Source organism: Varanus komodoensis, unplaced genomic scaffold (assembly GCF_004798865.1).
Source record: "Varanus komodoensis strain SLA01 unplaced genomic scaffold, ASM479886v1 scaffold94, whole genome shotgun sequence".
Taxonomy (NCBI): domain Eukaryota; kingdom Metazoa; phylum Chordata; class Lepidosauria; order Squamata; family Varanidae; genus Varanus; species Varanus komodoensis.
This window is the reverse complement of record NW_025336646.1, coordinates 1,349,231-1,369,114: the sequence shown is the minus strand read 5'-3', so window position 1 is coordinate 1,369,114 and position 19,884 is coordinate 1,349,231. Positions and strand designations below refer to the sequence as shown.

General features: G+C 46.6%; 1 protein-coding gene across 13 annotated transcripts in view; it reads left to right on the top strand.

The window, feature by feature from the left end:
- Positions 1–19,884, top strand: part of ARL9 (ADP ribosylation factor like GTPase 9) — a 75,962-nt gene that overhangs the window by 30,323 nt on the left and 25,755 nt on the right. For all 13 annotated transcript variants that reach the window (XR_006413614.1, XR_006413616.1, XR_006413615.1 and 10 more), the window contains one exon: positions 18,092–18,122. Coding sequence is in view for 7 of the 13 variants with exons in the window: in XM_044418882.1 (XP_044274817.1) it covers positions 18,092–18,122 (31 nt within the window). In the remaining 6 variants the exon portion in view is untranslated. The remainder of the gene's footprint in view (positions 1–18,091; positions 18,123–19,884) is intronic.

The following is a 19,884-nucleotide window of genomic DNA, read 5'->3' as shown; positions in this document are numbered from 1 at the left end:
TGACCCAAGGCTCGCTGAAGAACATTCTGAGGTGGTAGTTGGGGAGGTCACCTCCAGGGGCATGCTCCACCACAAGGCTGACGTGTGTTGCTGTTTGGAAGCACTCGAACAGCTTGATGACAAATGGGTGCTTCCTCTCTGTGTTGACCTCCAACATCGCTTCTCTGTTTCCAGCCTGAAAGGACAATGTAGGGAGAGGAGTGAGATTGGCAGGGAGATGGGACTCAGCAGGAACTGTTTTCATACCCGCGTCAAGGAAACAGATCTGCCTGAGGAAACAAGAGTTTTCTCTGGCTTGCACTCCACAAAAAGAGCTGAAAGAGAGGGGAAGGCCTTAGTCCCAGGATTCATTCCTCCTGGAATCCCAAAACTGCTGCAGTGCTCTCTGAGTCCCTTACTTTTCCAAACCCGCCTTGTCCCAGGACAGCCAAGAAACAGAAGTCTTCAGCTTTGAGCAGTGTCCTCTCTGATCTGGAACACAGAGCAGCAGTAGTGAATGCCTGGGGAAATCAGGGCCCTTTGTAGATAGGGGAGGGACCAAATGTGCGTACCTTCCATTCTGGAGGGTCCTTCTTACCTTCTCTCTGTCTGGACTTCCACTCCACCAGGGTCTGGACCTATTGGATAGAAGACAGGGCTCGCATATCCTGGACAGAAGAAGTCCAGACTCAGAAGAGGCCATTTCCTCCCTTCAGCCTTTCAACCCTGGTCTAAAACAAGAACTTAATGAAGTTTTCCTCTTGCTTCTTTTCCCCCATCTTCTCCTGCCTTTTCCTGCCAGCAAGAAGAGTGGCGGCAGTAGCAACACAGATATTTCCAGATCCATTTCAGGAATCCTATGTTGCCTAGTGGAGAGACCAGGGGAGAGCTCACGGTGACCTTTCAATCAGCTCACTCAAGTTCATCTCAGCTGAACTGGCTTGAGGCATGTGGGGCTGCATCTGCTCTCCCTTGTTGTGGGGTGGCAGCAGGGCAGCTGCAGCAGGTGGCCCCTGCAACCTCTTGTCCAAGAGGGAAGCTTATCCCTCCTGCCATTGAGACTCAGGTGGTTGAGAGAGATGTCCTTTCTCCAGCAGCCTGTTGACTGGCCATGCTGGGTTCAGGTCACCCTCCTGGCTGCAGAACTGTTTGTGGAAAACCTGCAGCAAAGGCCGAATTGCAGGGACAGAGGAGTGAGTGGGGAGGGGGCTAGAGAGCAGACCATGCCCCTGCCCACATGTGGCTGCTCTTGAGTGTAGGGCTGGACAGCCCCGTGCACTCCACAGGTGTGTCCTGCAGCTCCCATGGTCCGTGTCTATTAGTCATGCTGGCTGAGACTGACCAGAGCTGTAGTCCAAAAGATCTGGAGGTCACCTCCCATTTCCCTACCAGGCTGCCGCTTGCCTCCCCCTGTTCTCGTATGTCCGAGCGGTGTGTGCTGCAAGCAAACTGCTCCTGCCTCTCTGCCCAAAGAGGAAATTCCTGATGTGGCTGGGCCAGGGTGCTTGATACACCATCTGGGGCCACTTTGAGGACCGAGCTAAAGAGGCTTTTGCTGGAACCTGGCTTGCCTCCCTTGTGTTTGATAACAGGGCTGCTCCTGAATACAGGGCTATTCCACAGCCACCAAACTCCTTCTGGAGGGCCTTAGTTTGCGGATCTTGTTGCTAGCATGGCTTATTTTCATCCTTCAGTTCAAGATATTTTAAGAACAATAGTAATGATAATGTAGGAACTGAGATGGGGGCTTTTTGGTGGTGCCCCCAGCTCTGCAACTCTCTCCCAAAGGAGACAGTCACCTAGTACCAGCTGAGCCTTCCTTGTTCTTTCAGTCTTTCCAAGGCTTTTCATTGAGTTTTTCATATTTGTACATAGAGAGGGAGAGAGACACAGAGAGGGCGAAATTACCTCTGCGTGAGAATTACTGTGGAGCAAGCAAACTCCACTAATGCTAATAGCTTTGGTTCAAGAGACTGGGCAGGGCACATACACCACAGAAATCCCACGATGTCCTTGAGCCAAGGCAGCATGGCTCCACTCGCACCAGTGCCAATGGCCACAATGAGCTGGCTATAACCTGGCCCCAGGCAAGCAACTGCCATGGCAACAAGGGCCATTCAGATTTCCTTTTAAAGGGGATCCCAACAATCTTGGGCTCAGTGATGCTTTGCAACTTCACAGAGGATTTGAATGGCTTAAATTCTGTTTGGGAGATAGACTTGGTGCTCCCAGTTCACAAGCAGAGGGTGCAAGTTGGAAAGCCTGGTAATCCTGTTTTCCATTCCATGCCTTCTCTGCTAGGCTTGGAGAGGATGCAATAAAAGTCATCCCTATTATACTCAGCTGTGGCACATAAACCTCTTTGAAGGACCAGTCACGGAACGAGCTCCCCACCAAGGCCCCATCAAGGTGCCAACCTTACTGTCCTTTTAGGGCCTGGTGAGGCCTTTCCACTACCACAGGGCATTTGAGTAGTTAGTGGGGCTTTGTTGGTTGCTTAAGCAGGCCCCAGGCTTTACCTTAAGTTATTGGAATGTTGTATGTGTTTTAAATGTGGTTTTAAATTTTATTTCACAAACCTTTAAATGATGTTTTATAGAAACCCTTAATCTTGTTCTTCAGTAAGCCGGTCCAGTGTCTGCATCTCCTGACTTACTTATTTTTCTATCCACACCAATGTTGTCTGGGTATTTAACAAAACTTAAAATTAAACAACAGTTGGAAAGACACATGTACACAACATTAATTTTAATGTGCAAAAACGTAATAGCACTTCCATATACATTAAACTATCTTTAACATGATACAGCAATGTAATAAGGATGATAATACCACAATTCTAAAGTAACTACAGCTACTAAAAAGCAAGAAAGAATCTGTATGTATGTGTACAGGAATACAGTTCAGTTCTTAAAACAGTTTAGATAGAAAGGTAGAACAAAAAGGAAACATAATTAAAGGTCAACATTCCTTGAGCTAACATTAACAGGATGATACGCCTGGTGCTGGAGGGTCAGGCTTTGATTGTGCTGCTCAGGCAGAGGGCAGGAGAGCTGCAAAGTTGGAACCAGCAAGCTACTCCACTGTTAGCTTTTGTACTCCTCTTTCCTTCCCCCCTTCTGTTTCTTCCCTTTTGTCCTCTCCTTACATCCTGGTGCAAGTTGCAAGTTCTTTGTTCACCTGGCAGATAGTGGCAGTCGTATTTGGGCACTTGTGGGGACCGCTTGCTGCTCGAGGATGAGGCAGGACTTCCAGGTGGCTTCTTCATAATATGGTTGCTTGTAACTTGGACCTTCATGACCCAGGCACTACATGTATGGAATGATGAAAGGAAATGAATGTTAAGCAAAATAAAAGAATAAAGCGGAATGAAAGTTAAACATGTGCACTGTTGAAGACCTTTCCATTTCCCCAGCATTTCATCTGGCATCGAAAGCAATACAAATTAGGTGCCAGGTGAACCTCTTTGGGGAGCTCATTCCAAAACTGAGGAGCACCACTGAAAGAGCCTTCCCCCAGTAGGCACATTCCTCATTTGCTTTGGAAAGGGCTCCTGGGCAAGGACCACAAAAGATGACCTCAAGGTTTGGGTAGGTACATATGGGAGGAGGTGGTCCTTCAGGTGAGCTGGCCCCAAGCTGCTTAGATCTTTGAATGTTGGTACTAGCACCTTGAATTGGGCCCAGACATGAACCGGCAATAATGAAGCTGGAAGAGGACTAGCATAAGCGCTCCCGTGAGCCAGTCACCATTAGCAAACCAGCTGCCCTGTTTTGGATCATATAGGCTCTTTGTGCCTCCTCCTCCCCCTCCTCTTCCAAGCAGCTCATTTCCTGAAGAGATCAGCTCCCTAAGATGGCTTTCTTCAAGTCTTAGAAAATACCTAAAAGTGTTTCACATGTGCATTTTCCTTGAAAAGTTAACATTCTGTCATGGAAGTGCATGGTTTCACTTTCGTCTAAAAATAAAAAGGCAGATTTAATCTCCTTCTGTGCAGTGTGCCCTCGCCTCAGGCGAGCTAGAACTTAGCGAGCCCCTGTCTTGGTGTGGGGGTCCTTGGGGAATTCCTCCCACCACCACCACCCTCCCTGTGCCATTCCTTGATCCTGTATTCTACAGATGTTTCAATATCCCTCTCTTCTCTCCCTTCCCTTATAAGGAGAGGCAGACACAAGGGGAGGCGTCCATCCTGGCTCAAGCCCATCGCCCGCTCCCCTGCAAGGAAGCACTTACAAAGCTGCCCAGCCTTTCTCTGGCAAAGCTGCCCAGCCTTTCTGCAGCTTCCTTCATGGTGGCAAAGTCACTGCAGGAGGAGGAGGAGGAAGAAAAGAGAACCATCAGTGATTCAGGCAATACTTCCATCTGGACAGAATGTTAAATGGGAGAGATGTTCCCTTGACAAATCATAGTTTCATAACTATTACCATTGTTGGTAACCTCGCCAAATCCTCTTGGCAACTTGCAGCTTCCTTCTGATGCAAGAAAAGCAAACTTGAGTAAGGGCCCACAGTTCCATTTCAGCTTGTGGGTCCCTCTGAAGTGAGTGGAATAGACACCAATCCACTTTTGTTGAATGTGCAAGAGAAGCACAGAAGAGCAGCAGATCAGACAGGACACAAGCCAGAAGTGGAACTGATTCCAGAAATGTCCTGTGTGGGGAAGGGTGGGGGATGCCATGAGTCCTTGCACCACTTGTCCTCGCAGTCATGTGGACAAGCCCCGATCTCCCCTCCATGCTGGAGCATTCTTCTTCATCCCAACACCACTGACTCAGAAGAATCACACTTCTTTCAAGAGAGCTCATTTCTCATCCAGTGCCCTTAGAATTGCAGCCATGAAACGCACAACTCTGACACAGGTTGGGGTCATCTCCCTACACCCAAGAAAAGCGTGGACAGGTGGGAGCTCAGGTTGGGTAGCACAGCCATTTCTTACCTGAAATATGACAGAGGGTTTGCAGGTGTTTGGAAGAAGGAAGTTCAGACTTCCTTCAAAACAAAAAGCCCAGAAACGAGAAAAGCATGGGCTGACAATGGTGCAGGTAGCTTGGAGAGAGGAAAGGCCTCAGGAGTGGTGGGAAAAGGCTGCTGACCTCCTGAGGGAGCTCATACCTGGAAGAAGACATGGCCCTTGATCTCTCTGGCATCCTGCTTCCTGTTCCCTATCGATGCTCCATCAGCAGCTAGAACCAGTACAGGGAAAGTAAGAAAAGGCATCCAGCTACCCATATCCTGGCTGCCACCAAGACAAGGAACCTAAGGAGCTTGTCTACCCATGAGGGGCAGCATGACCCCTGCAGGATGTGCTTTGGGGAGCTGTATTGCATGCCTAGAGGGGGCCAGGGTTAGTTGGAGCAGCCACTGGAAAAGAATCAGCATAAAGGACAAAAGACTTCTCACCTGGGAGATGATAGAAACCACCTCCAGGGACAGGGCTGCTGGGTATCTGACCTCAGCTTTGAGTATATTGGCCATCAAGGCCAAGTCCTTTAAAAAAAAAAAAGGTTCTGAAATTGAGGAGCAAGCAAAGCAACGGCTCAGCCCTGGAGGGTCTGCCACAGAGCCTTTAAGTCACCTGCATGAGATCCTGTGACATTCCTGCCCGAAGGCTGATATGAATGCAAAAGCCCACCTTTCTTCTCCATGCATCATTTTTTACAGAAGGGGTGTCCAGGAGGCAGGAGCCTTTAAGGTGTGAGGTTCTGAGGCAGCATTAGGGCTCCCTCTTCTGGCCAGTGACCAGATTAGCCGCCATGGTGGTTGCTGGACTGGGCCCACAGTCAATTGTGGCCACCTGGGCTGTTACAAGCACCACCTGGGAGGCCTGAGGGAAGAGCTATATAAGAACCGACTCTTCCCTCTAGATGCTGCCTCAGTGGTGAAGTGTTCTTTTTGGTTGTTTGTTTTGTTGATGTTGTTGGAGTGCTTGTTGCCTTCTACAACCTGTTTCTGGACTCGCTGCTTGTTGCCTTGCTCCTGCCTCCACTTCTGAACCATGCCTGGCTTCCTAGTCTTCACCTGCTCCACCTTCTGTTCCAGTGCCAGGGACCTGCTTCTCCTTGGCTTGTCTCTCTGGTTTTTGATTCCTGACGAGCTTTGGCCACTCTTCACCATTCAAACTAACTTACCTTGTTCTTCTGTTATCAGCCTGGATCTCTGGACTGTGATTCGAAACAGGCCCTCATAGTATAGCAGTTGTCTGGGTCCTGGTGCCCTGGTCTGATAACCAGCCATCCACACCCCAAACACTGACATAAGGACACAGACTCGCACACAGACTTGGTGAATGTGCCTGTCTTGGTGTGGATGTCCTCAGGGAATTCCCACCACCACCACCACCCAACTAGTGCCGTCGTGTCTTCTACTTATGCCTCAACATCCCTCTCTTCTCTCCCTTCTCTCCCGCTCCCCATGGCACTGAGTTACCAGAGTCCAATAATTTCCTTGGGATATGAGGGGAGGCAGATACAGGGGGAAGCATCCATCCTTGCTGGGGCCAAGCAGGGAGCCTGATGGGAGTTATGGAGGAACAAGCCCATCACCTGTTCCCCTGCAAGGCATGATGCTTGACTCTTGTGCTTGCTCATGTGTGAGGAGAAATAGACATGACCACATCTGCAGATATCGCAGATTAAGGGGGGGGGGGAATAACAGAAAGGGGATTGTGAAATGCTTTGAAAGGTTCTTTGCACACTTGGGTGGTCAATGCAGTTCTGTGCAAGGAGGCATAAAGTGAGATGCAGCACGTTGGAGATCCAAACTTCTCATATGCACTGCTAGAAAACGGTACCCTGTTTGGGTTACCACGCCTCCACCAGGAAATGTGGGGTTGGGGAAACTGCAGACCAGGGCAGGCAAGAGGATCAGGGGACTGGTGCAATGCTGCAGGGACAGTTGACTTACAGGGCCCATGTAATTAAGAAATGACAAGTATGGGTGTATCTGAGAGCAGTATGCGTGGCACAGGGAAAAGGCTTTCTCTGGCCTTGTGGCTGCAGAACTTGGGGTGGTCCAGTGAAACCGAGTGCAGTAAAAATCCAGACAACAAGAGCAAGGGGTGAGGGAAAGGGTTGTCCCTTTTGTGGACATGAAATGCAGTGGCTGAAAAGACACATACCTGATGGGGATGGGCCCCACGTCTTTCGTGGACACTCTTAACATTGCACTGATTGTAGGGTATATTGCCCCTGGGGCAGCTGGGGTGCTAGCTGGGCCTAGTTGTGCAACAGAGCCACAATGTGTATTCATGAATTAAGAGGCTTCCTATGTGTATATGTTTTTGGCTGCACCACCCACTGCCCCCAGCGATGAGCGAGGGAAAGGGTTGTCTCCTCCATGTGCATGAAATGTGATGACTGAAAAGACCCATACTTACCCAAGGCTCACTGAAGAGCAGGTCACCACCTCCGGGAGCATACTCCAGCACCAGGCTGATGTGCACTGCTGTTTGGAAGCCCCCAAGAAGCTTGATGACAAATGGGTGCTTCCTCTCTGTGTTGAACTCCAACACTCGCTTCTCTGTTTCCAGCCTGAAAGTACAAAGTAGAGGGAGAAGTGAGACTGGCAGGGAGATGGGACTCAGCAGGAATTGCTGTTGTACACGTGTCAAGGGAACAGATCTGCCTGAGGAACCCGTGGCTGGAAGCCAGCACCACCTGCTGCCCTCAGCATCTTCCTGGGATTGTGCTTGGTTCACTCAAGGCAGGTAGAATGACCCTGTGTGCAACCCCCCACCCCCCAAAGAGCCATGAAGCCGTGCCCCTCCGGTCTCCACGTCAGTGCAGTGAGGAACCCCCCTGGCAGTCCCTTCCTGCTTATCACTCCACATGATCTATCTCTGCTTTCCTAATGCTCTTGACCACCAGCACTGTTTTCCCTGGTTTGTACTCTGCCAAGAAGACCTGAAACAGAGGGGAAGGCCTTAGTGTCAGTCTTCATTTCTCCTGGCATCCCAAATGGCTCTGGTGATCTCTGGATCCATTACCTTCCCGAAAACCCCTTGCCCCAGCATAGCCAAGAAGCTGAAGTCGTCAGGCATGAGCGGTGCCTTCTCTGATCTGGAACATAGAGCAGCATTAGTGAATGCCCAGGAAATTGTGGCCCTTTCTAGAGTGCGGAGGGACCAAATGTGGGTGCCCGTAATGCAGGAAGGTCCTCCTTACCTTCTCTCCACCTGGGTTTCCACTCCACCAAGGCCTGGACCTATGGGATTGGAGACAGGCCTTGCTTTTCCTGGGCAGAAGAAGTCCAGACTCAGGAGAGGCCATTTCCTCCCCTCAACCCTTCTGCACTTCTCTAAAATGAGTACTCACTCAAGACCTCTTCTTGGCTCCTTTTCCCCATCTTCCTCTGAGAGCAGGAGGAGCGGCAGCAGAGGCAACATAGATGTTTCTGGACCCACTTCAGGAATCTCATGTTGCCTAGTGGAGAGACTGGGGAGAGCTCATGTGGAGCCTTCCATTGGCTCACTTCAAGCTCATCTCAACAAGAATGGAGGCAGGGCCTTTTTGGTGGTGCCCCCAGCTCTCCAACTCTCTGCCAAAGGAAGCTTGCTTAGGACCTGCTGAACCTCCCTTGTTCATTCAGTCTTCCCAAGGCTTTAAACTGAGTTTTTAATAGAAGTGAATAGAAAGAAAGAGAGACACAGAGAGGGAGAAATTACCTCTGTGTGTGAATTATTGTGCAGATGAGAAACTCCATGAATGACAAGCTCTCTCAGAATAAGAGACTGGGCATGGCATGAACTCTGTGGAAATCCCACGAAGGCAGCATGCCTCCACTCACACCAGTGCCAATGGCCACAATGAGCCAAACAGAACCTGGCCCCAGGCAAGCAGCTGCCACAGCAACGAGGGTCACTCAGATCTGCCTTCAAGGGGCTCCTAACCATCCTGGGCTCAGTGATGCCTTGCAACACCACAAGGGATCGAAATGGTTTGAACTCTGACTGGAAGATAGACTTGGTGCTGCCAGTTCACAAGCAGAGGGTGCCAGTTGGAAAGCCTGCTAGTCCTATTTTCCATTCCACGTCTTCTCTGCTAGGCTCAGAGAGAATGCAATACAAGTAATCCCTAAATGCTATTATACCCCACTCAGGTGAAGCACATGGACTTCTCTGAAGGGCCTGTTCAGTGGTGGCCCCCCAGTCAGGAAATGAGCCCCCCACCAAGGCCCCTGGTGCCAGCCTCATTATCCCTCTGGAGCCTGGTGAGGCCTTTGCGCTACCACGGGGCATTTGATGAGTTTAGTGGGGCTTTGTTGGTTGCTTAGGCAGGTCCCAAGCTTTACCTTCCATTATTGGAAAGTTGTATGTGTTTTAAATGTGGTTAAAAATTTTATATGAGAAATGTTTTATAGAAGCCAGTTTTATTTTAGATTGTATTTTTAATGGATTGGTGTAAATGGCCCTGAGCATGTTGGCTATTGGGCAGTATAGTCTAAATTAGGGGGTGTAGGAAGGGAGGCAAAGATTTCTTTAATTCAAAATATGAAAAGAGAGCTTTCATGACTCCAACATGTTCAGGTAGTCTCAAATGAAGGGACCAAACACAGTCTGAACATGGCAGGAAGCCCATGGTGCTCCAGAGCAGAGGCTGCAGGCCTCCCCTTGCTCCAGTGCACACACCTGCTGCTCTGGCACCAGAGTCTTTCCCCCTGAGCACACCATGCACCTGGCAGGGCTGCAGGGAGAGAGCTGGATGTGTGACAGAGCCCATGCCCCTCTGCAGCTCGGTGTGGGGCTTCCCAGGGGTGCGCCCAGAGAGGAACCTGCTGACAGAGCTCTGGACAGATGCAGCAGCTTTTTCCGTGGGCACAACTCCACTGCTGCCTGTCCTGCTGGGTGTCTTCCGGGGCTCAGTGCCCAGCATAGTGCCAACCAGGCTGGACGCATTCCCAGCAGTGCTCCCAGAGAGAGGAGAGAGCATCCAGGTGGATGCCCTCCCCACTGGCAGGACAGGAGCAGATTGGCGCTGGAGGTGAATGCAGCTGGTGTTCTGAGCGCAGGTCCCTGGGTGGCTCTGGCTGGAAGGAAGGGGGTCTGTGCAGCCCCATCCCTTCCACTGGCCAGTTCTCCAAAGGCTCCCCACAAAAGCATTTCCACCTTCTCTACCAAGACAGGATGCTGGGTGTGTGGACAAGAATGGGGTCCTCTCCTGAAAGGAGATCAGGTCTGCCAAGGGCCCTCAGCCAAAGTGCAAAAGGGAAGAAGGTTTCCAGGGAAGGAAAGCAGGAGTACCCTTTAAAAGCATTGGGAAGGGTCATAATTTCTGGTCTTAAGCTAGCCCAAACACATGCAAACACACAACAAATTACCCAGTTCATTGCCCTTCCTTTGCTCCTCCCCCCCCCTTCTGGCTCCTCTTTCTATCACTTCCTTGTCCATTCTCCCCTTCTCCTGCACGCTGGATCCTTTTGTCTTCCATGCCTGCCTTCCTGGCTCACTGGGTGACTTTCAGCCGCAACTCACCCTCAGATAAGCCTACCTTACCAGGTTGTCGTTGTGAGGATCAAAGGGAGCTACATAAGCCGCCTTGGTTCTCCAGAAGGGAGACATCCTCAGAAGGTGGGATAACAAAGCAAAATAACTCTAATACAAGAAAGCTCTTTGCAACCTGTCCGGGTTAGTGATCATGGTGGGTGCATGTTGCAAGGCTGCCATTTCTGAGCTCTGTGAGGCAAAGTGGTAGGAATCCTATGAATAAGAAGAGGGTCATTCATGCACATTTGGCAGGCATGAAATGGTGGACCAGGAATAGTTGCCACATGCGCTGCTCGGGCACTTGGATGGGCAACACTTTTCAGCTTGCTTGCCAAGCGTGGACCCCCAAGAGGTCACCCTCAGCAGCCTCGCCAGTCTCCCCCACCCTCCAGATTCCTTTGTGGAAGAGCTGTCACAGGGCAGCTGCTGTGCAAGCCATGCCAACTTGTATGTAAAAGGAGGGAGTGTGGCTATTTAGAAAAATCCCCACTTGCACAACACACACATTGGAGAGCATAGAAGGCAACAGAGGAGGCCTACGTGGCTCCACAGAAAATTAAGTGACAACCAGAAAGAATGAACGAACATGTTCAGGCAGTGGAAGCAGGGCCAGGCCACAAAGGAAGAGTATAAGCAGGTAGCAAGGAATTGCAGGGATGGCATCAGGAAGGCTAAAGCAGGAAATGAACTTTCTTCAGCTACATCCAGAACAACAGACATGAGAAGGGTGTCCAGCTACTTAAAGTGGATGGCAAAGTGATAACAGATGACAAGGAAAAGGCAGAGGAGCTCACTTTCTACTTTGCCTCAGTCTTCTCCGGAAAGGAAAGGAAAGGAAAGGAAAGGAAAGGAAAGGAAAGGAAAGGAAAGGAAAGGGTCCCTGTGGATTTTACTCCACTAGCAGAAAGAACTGTAGGGACAGCACTCATCTCCATTTCAATGGTTATGAGCCAGAAATGTCCGAAGACACTCCCATGGTCATGTGGCCATTATGACCTCATGGGACGCTGTTTCCTCCCCACTGAAGTGGTACTTTTTTGTCTTCTCTCATTGCGAACTTTTGAATTGCTAGGTTGGCATGAGCTGGGGACAGGGCAGTGGAAGCTCACCCCCATCTTGCGACTTTGAACTGTCAACCTTTCAACTGGCAGCCCAGGGCTCAGCAGTTTAACCCACTGGGCCACCATGTCCCCTCCCACAAGAAGACTCTTGGAATGCTCTTCCTAAGGAGATTCGCCTGGCACCAACTCTGTATTCCTTTCGGTGCCAGGTGAAAACTTATCTCTTTAAAAGATATTTTAATATCTGATTCCTTCCATGCATGCCACTATGGCATGCTGGGTTTATCAATTTATTGGAATTTTATATCTGTATTAGATTGTTGGGTTTTTTATTGTTTAACATTTAATTGCTGAGCTTTAACATTGCATTTTTAGAATGTGTTATTTTAGCAGTGTGAGAGATGCTGTAGGTAGAGTAGGTGCCATATAAATATTTTTAAAATTAAATTAAGAAAATCGACAACCAAGAGGAAGTACAAGCAGAAGGTGAACGATGGCAGCCAGGTTTGACAGACAAATGCTCACAGAATACCTAGAGGGAATAAACACATTCAAATCTCCAGGACCTGATGAACTCAATCCCATAGTTACAAAGGAGCTAGCAGAGGAATTCTCAGAACCACTAGCTATTATCTTCAATGCATTTTGCAAAACAGAGAAGTGCAAGATGACTGGAGAAGGGCTAACATTGTCCCCATCTTTAAAAAGGGGAAAAAGATGAACCTGACATCTATCCCTGGAAAAATTCTGGAGCAAATTATTAAAGAATCAGTCTGCATTTTCTTTAAGATGCTTGCAGAGATTAATAGAAGCCAACATGGATTTATCAAAAATAAATATTGTCAGACTAATTTAATCTTAATTTTTGACTAGGTATCCTCCCAAATGGACAGAGGGAACACTGTGGACAGAATCTACCTAGACTTTAGCAAAGCTTTCGACATAGAGCTCTATGGCTTTTTGATAAGCAAATTAGCAAAAACTGGACTAGAAAACCAGATCCGATATTTACATTTATTTCTGTATTCCATGTTATATAGAAAGCCAAAACTCTGTTTCCATTTTGAATGCAACTTCAACAATCAGTTACAGACACTGACATTAAAATATAATGGTTAAATGATGAACTGGAATGCATGTGTGTCTATGTGTGCACCTGCCTGTGCATGAGAGGAAGACAGAGTGTGAGAGTGGGGCAGAGATGGTTGCTCTAGTGAGGCAGCTGCAAATGTCCTCCAGGGCCCATGTAACTGATGTTCAATTGAGTGTTCAGTGTGTAATCTCAGAGTACAATGTGTACCATTAGTGTCAACTGCACTGATAGGAGATGGTTGGGGAGCCAGGTGCATTTTTGAACTCTGCATATGCAGATTGTAATGATGTTTAATATATTACTCTTTATAATCTCAAAATCCCTTAATATATAGCTGATTAATAGGAGTATGTTAATGTGCCACCTCAGTAATTATCAGCCCTGTATCAGCCACTTAGTAGCACTGATTCATGACCAAACAAAGGAACACACCCAAAAACAAAATATCTAAAATCTACTGCTAGACAATAACTTTATTAGGTCCAACCAAAATGTGCCAAAGAATTCAGCAGGACTCAGTTCTTTTGTGTTTTGAAGGATGGCTCATCAGGAAAGATGGTACCAGGGAGTGCCCCAGATGGGGATGGGGAGATGACCAAAGAGTACAAAGATTAGGCCAGATTTTGAGGCCACCAGGCTGGCAGTTTAGACTCCATCTCAAAATGGAGATCGCAGACCAAATAAATCCTCTACAAGAAACTTTTCACCTGCCACTTTTCTGAGGCTTCTGTCTCTGGTTTCTTTGTGAGATTAAGATTGGCTCCTTTGCATATTCTCCATGCCTCCCGTTTCTTTGCCTGCCTTTCTGCCTGTTCCATTCAAGCAGTAGCTGGTGCTGATACTTGTGGCATATTTTGGACACCAGCTAAAGACCCTTTTCTTCACCTCTGCCTTCCCTGAGTGAGGAAGCTGTCCAGTTTCTTCGTTAGAGTGCTGTATGTTTTTATTAATGCTCGAGATGAATGTTTAGGTAATTATGAGATATTTTAACTGCATTTAATGCACGTTGCAATATGTTTTCATGTATTTAAGTACTCTTGGAAGCCAGGTAGAGATACAGTGTTGAAGAGGTCATAAATCTAGTGAATAACTGTATCTCCCTTACAGCCAGGGTTTGGGAGCCACGCATGAGGTAGCATTTGTCTTGTCAGGAAGCAGTGGCAGGAGAAGCCGGCCGGCCATGTGACCTGTCTCAGTAGGAGCAGGGCTGGGTTGTCATCACAGCTCCTTGGGTAGGTTTGTGTTTCTCCTGCTCAGAACAGTGCATATGCTGATTCATATGCATTCTAAAGTTCGCATTTATGTACATTTTGAATGACCTTGTCTCCTAAGAATACCCCTATTTATAACATAGAAGGAAGCAGAAAGAGTCAAGGATGGGGGGTAGGAGGACATGAAGGACATTGGGTCAAAATGCCAGCTAATCCAGAGGAATCGGATGCAACAGACACTCACGTTCCGGACCTCTGATTTCAGCAAGAGCCCATGGAGAGCAAGTGTTGGGACAGATGGCTTCCTAGAGATTTAGGGCTTCAGCTCTAGTGGTCCATTCCCTAACACCATATTTGATAAAGCTTCCTGGGTAACCTTACTGGGCCAGTCACTGAGTCTCTTAACTTGCATCACAAGGTTATTGTGAGGTCAAAATGGAGAGGAAAAGGAGAACCATGTAAGCTACCTTGTTTTCATTAAACTGTAGCAATTGGTGGGTGAAAAATGTAATTATAAATAATAAATTAAATAACGGGGCCCAGGCCCATGGCAATCTACCCAGGAAGAGCAGCTTTGCATACTACTTATAAGTAAATTTCAAGTAAGTTTGGGTAATAATTGCACACTTTAAGAGTGCAGCATGAAATCTTCCATTCTTGTTCTAAAGCAGCCTTTCCGAACCTGCTGCCCTCCAGAAATGAGGCTAAGGGTAGTGGAAGTGGTAGTCCGACGCTTCCAAAGGGGGAGCAGGTTTGGAAAGGCTGTTCCAAAAACCGCAGTCCTGTAGCACCTCTGACAGTACCGAGATCGGAATGCCTCGACCAGTGAGTCGGACTCAACATGCGACTCTACGGCCCGTCGCGTGCCGCAGCGCGCCCTCTCGTGGCCGTCGGGGAGCAGCGCAGCTCACAAGCCCAGGCCAAAGCGGACCGCGAGGAGAGGAGCCCCGCGAGCCGCGCTGGTTGCCACGGCGACCGAAACACACCGCCGCGAGGAGGGCGGGAGCGCGCGCCCTTCCGCGGCCGGAAAGAGCGGGCTGCGAGGCCCCTGGAGCGCGCAGCATGCAGGGGTCGCGGACAGGTGCGTAAAAGCAGGTAGCGCCCACGCACCTGCCGCCAGCAGCCTGCCGCATCGTGCGTTTCACAGTTGCAGGCACCTCGAGAAGGGTGCGCCCGAGCATGTCCAAAATGTTCTTCCTCTTAAGCGGAAGACAGTTTTGAACACATATATATTGAAAGGGATCATTTATCATTTTAAAAAATAATCCTAGCGTTTATATCCCGATTTCCGGCCATTACGAGGAACCAAAGGCGGAGTACATCTCTTCCCCTCTATTTTATCCTGAAGAATGTTAGGCTGAATGCTGGGAATGATTGGTGGCAAAAGGAAAAGGGGACGGCAGAGGTTGAGGTGGCTAGATGGGGTCACTGGGGTGGCGGGTGTGGACTTGGGTGGATCCTGGGCTTGGGTGGATCCGAGGGACAGGAGAGCCTGGAGGAATGTTGTCCATGGGGTCGTGATATCCGGCACGACTTTGCAACTAAACATCAACAAATGTTAGGCTGAGCGTCCGCAGCTGGCCTGAGGTCACCAGTGAGCTACATGGCCCTGGGGGACTAGAACCAGATTTTCCGAGTCCCAAGCCCAGCACTAGGCAGAATGTACTTTTCATTAGATGGGAAGCAAGGCACTGCAGGGATGTGTGGAAGGTGCTTTGCTTTTCTCTGAAGGGAATGATCTGTTTTCATCTTCAATAACCAAACAAAATGCAGCTACTTAGAGAATATAGGAAAATAACAGTGTGGTTATTGATGAATGGGAGGCAGGACATGTGTTGTGAAGTGGAGCGGGTGGTCATCTGCCTTTCTGCTGCTTTTCCTAGTGTTTGGGGAATGGTGGAAGGAGGTTGCTCCCTCCCCAATTATTTTGCCTATTTTCTTCCTGTCTTTCACCTTCTGAAAGTAATCAAAACAATGAAAAGAAGAGGTAGCTCTGACAGACTCTGGGCCTAATAAATGTAATCCATCCCTCACTCCTCCCCCACAAACAATACTGAGCAAGTTATGGCCACCATAGATAGGATGCTGTCGGTGTAATCCGTTTTTGGCGGGGCATGAATCCTTAACCCACCAGCTGAAGACCAGAAATTTTAAATAATAGTCACGCAGGGCTCAGTCCTATGCATGTTCAGACAGGAAAAAGTCCTACAATTCCCAGCATTGCCCAGCCTGCCAGGATGAAAGTGATCTTTATAATAACAGTTCTGTTGAGGTGAATGGCATATAACAAATAAAAAATACAGTGTTCTGTCAAATTCAAAATGGAGAGGCTCATAGAGGGAAGGAATGAAGACAGAGGGGCAGGTAGCAAGAGAAAATGTTCCTATGTATTTATATGTTATTATTAGTTCAGTTCCATGTATTTAGGCATTGTTTCAAGAGGAGGTGAAGGCCATTCTTAGGTGCTATTCCTGAGGAACCATTTCCTGTGGTCTAAAATGCAGAGGGAGCAGCTTAACGTCTGATTATTAGAATGTATTAGGGTATGCAAGTGTTAACTATGCCCTCTTCTCTGCAGCAGCAGCCCTACCCTCCAGCACACCTATACACATACACATACACACAACCAGTAAGGTGTATTGCAGGGGTGACCAGATTTGCTCTGCAGAAGAACTACATATGGTAAATGTCAGATATTTAAACACTGCAAGCAGGTTCCCACAGGCCAGTACCCATATTTTGTTAATGTGTTCTTTTTTTCCCTGGAGTATAGTCAGGTTTGAATCAGGGATTTGACACAATGGAAATGAAAGATTATGGAGCAAGGGTGAGGAATCTGCAACTTCCATCAGCCCCTACCAACACTGCTAATAGCCTGGGATGATGGGAGATGCTCTCCAACAATAGATGAACTGCTGCATGTTTCTCTGACCCCTGTTCTGGAATTGGTTCCAGGGCACGTAGAGCTTTTCTATATGAGGCATTCATTGTGTGCTCATGATTCCTTACTCACCATTGTTTATGGGGGTTTTTAAATGACTGTTGTGAACTTTCTGTTTTGCTTCTGCTTTTTAAAAACACTTTCTTGGAATTTTTAGAGCAAGTGAAATGCAATACTGTTTCTAAAGTGAAAGAACAGGGAAATATAGCAATTAAAAGCTTTGCTCAGAAAAATTAATTGTCATTTCACAGTAGAGTGCCAGTTAGGTGTATTAGCCTTGTTGTTGCTTTGTGTAAATTGAAAGTGCACCCCAGAAAACAACTTTTCCCTGCAGCTGCTCATTGTAGGGTAAATTTTACAGTGATGGGCAAGCTGCCTTTTAGAGACGCTTGTCTGCCATTATTATCTTGTAATCAGAGAATGACCCATAAGCCTCCTAGAAACCCTTGGATTCTCTAAAACACTACCCCCAATTATAACCTCAGAGAGTCCTTTACTGCTTTGAGTTTTCAACCTATGCAAGCAGCCCTTTTGGCAGGTCATTATTCTCACTTTCCGATAGAGCAGCATATATGCATTTGTGGTTCATCTGTAGTAGTGAATCGTCCCCATTATGTGATATTCTGTCCTCTATAAGGAACTCCCAAGAGGTAGATTCTTAGCAGGAATTTTATCAGTCGTTGATGCATACTTGGAAACTGAGAAGATCGTTTTTCTATTATCAGAGAATGATGCTTATGTATTTTATAGGGTGTCTCTGTTTACTTTGACAGCTGTGAAGATTAAATTGAAGGCAGTATTGAAGGGGGTAGTTAATTGATTGTGATAAATTAGTTTTTTTATTTTATTTCCATATTTATTTTATCAATTTTAACTTCTATTAATGAACTTTCCTAATATTCTATTACATCTTTGTAAATTTTGTAAAGGCCTAGGAGGCTAAATATAGAGGCTAAATATAATAAAATGACTTTTGACTATAAAATATAGTTTGAAAATGATTCATACTGCCTTTGACAACTTTCTTATTTCTGGAAATAGTTATTGGAACTGAACAAGTGTTTAATCTTGAAATACAGAACTGATCCTGAAATTGCATACCACTATTTTATGCTGGTATCTCACTGTTTAGAGGAAATATTTTGTGATACAAGCAAGTTAAACTAGACAAGCAAACATTTAATGTCCATATGAATCAAGCTTTAGATGGAGAAATCCTTTTTTAGTTAAACATTAACATAGAGAGTAATTTTTGTTTGATTGCAAGTAATTTGCAGTTTGGCACAAGGCTATTAAAACCCACCTGCTCTTTTTGCTTCTCTTGCAGCTACCTCCCATGGTTTTTATTCAAGTGAAAGGTAAGAGAAAACTTCTAGCCCTCTTTCTAGGAAGTTGCATGAATAATGGATCAAATTCTGGAACCCTTGTTTTTCCTTGGGATGGCCAGTGGGCATTTCATTGCATCAGCATTTCTAATTTGTTGAGTGCTTACACTTGTTTGCAAGCAGCTTTAATTCTAAAGTGAGAATGGTGCAATTGTGAGAAGGGCCAGAAGTAATGGTGCCACCCTTAAATCCCACATATTAGTAACAGTAGATAACATATGTTAGTAATGTTCTTACATTTTTTACTACTTTAATAAAATATCCGGTGTCTATCAATATTAATATTATTCCAATAGATCTGCCACATTAGTCCATTATAGCAAGATTGGCAAAGGAGCTGGGTTTAATTCAAATGATTCCTTGGTAGCATGCTGAGGCCACCTTGTTCCAGTGAAACTGTTCCACATAAAAAACACAAACTGCTTTGCCAGATAAAGGCCCATCTAGTTCAGTATTCTGTTTCCAAGAATTACTACCCAGATGCCTCTGGGAAACTCACAGCTGTTTGTAGGCTGTCCCTTTCTAAAGATTGTTTAAATTATTGGGAAGAAGTCACTGTCCAAAGACTTACCTCCTGCATTTGGCACAGAGCAACCATATGATGCATTTTCACCCAGTAGTTGCCACTGGGCTATGAATATCGATATAACTACCTGGGAAGCTCACAGTGAGCACATGAATTTGAGCATCTGGTATCGATGGCTTATGAATGCAAAAGTTCTAACAGGCTATTGTAACTGAATATTTTTAAAAGCAAAATAAGCTGTTGGTTGGTACTATACCTTGTGACAATAAATTAGTGCTGTAAAAGAAGTTGTGTCAAGACATACAGATGTTTGCCCTGCCTGTCAAGAAAGCATCATTAGAAATGTAACTTGAAAGGGAGGCTCTTGGGTTGCAAAGCATGTTCTATTCCTGAACATGTCCTGGCTTGAAGAGAAGGCCGACAGCCCCAGGTGCATAGGTGCTTCTCGATGAAACCTTTGCCTCTGAGCAAGTTTTGTACATGATGGAATGAATTTGGAGCTTAACTGTAATTAGCTATGCCCATTATCTGGGATTTTGCGTCAAGTGAACATATAATCTGTCATCCTCTTGTCAGTTTCCTCATAGTGCTCCCAGGGAGGAACAGGAGGTACAGAATAGTTAGACACATGCAGAAAGGCCTTTTAGCCCTTTCTGAAGAAAACTTGACTTTGAAGTTTGAAGTTAATGTCAAACGTGTATTTTGCCACCATGTATATTCAACTGTCAGTCCCAATTCCCTAGCAAGTACTATTTATTTAATTAATTATTTGATTAAAAGCTTTTCTATCCTGTCCCCTATAGAACGTTTCAGGATGGCTTAATTTGTATGATAGTCATGGTTGCAAACATATAGTTTGTTCCATTTGCATGCTTAGATGTACATTTAAAACAGTTTAGGACAGTCTTTCCCAATATAGTATCCTCTACATGTGTTGGGCAAAAACTCCCAGCATTTTCAGCTAGCATGGCCAATTGGGAAGGCTGTCTTAGATGTTCATGTAACACTTTAATGTTTGAAGTAGCCCTGTGAAACCAGCAGTATTTCTCAACCTGTAGCATTTCCAGGGCCCTTTTTCATTTTATTCAAATGATTTAAACTGGAGATATAGTCATTGCCTGGATATACCTGCTAATGAATGTGATAACATGTTGAGAATCTGTGAACTGCATCAGCAGAAGATTCAGTGGTTTAACTTCATAAGACTAT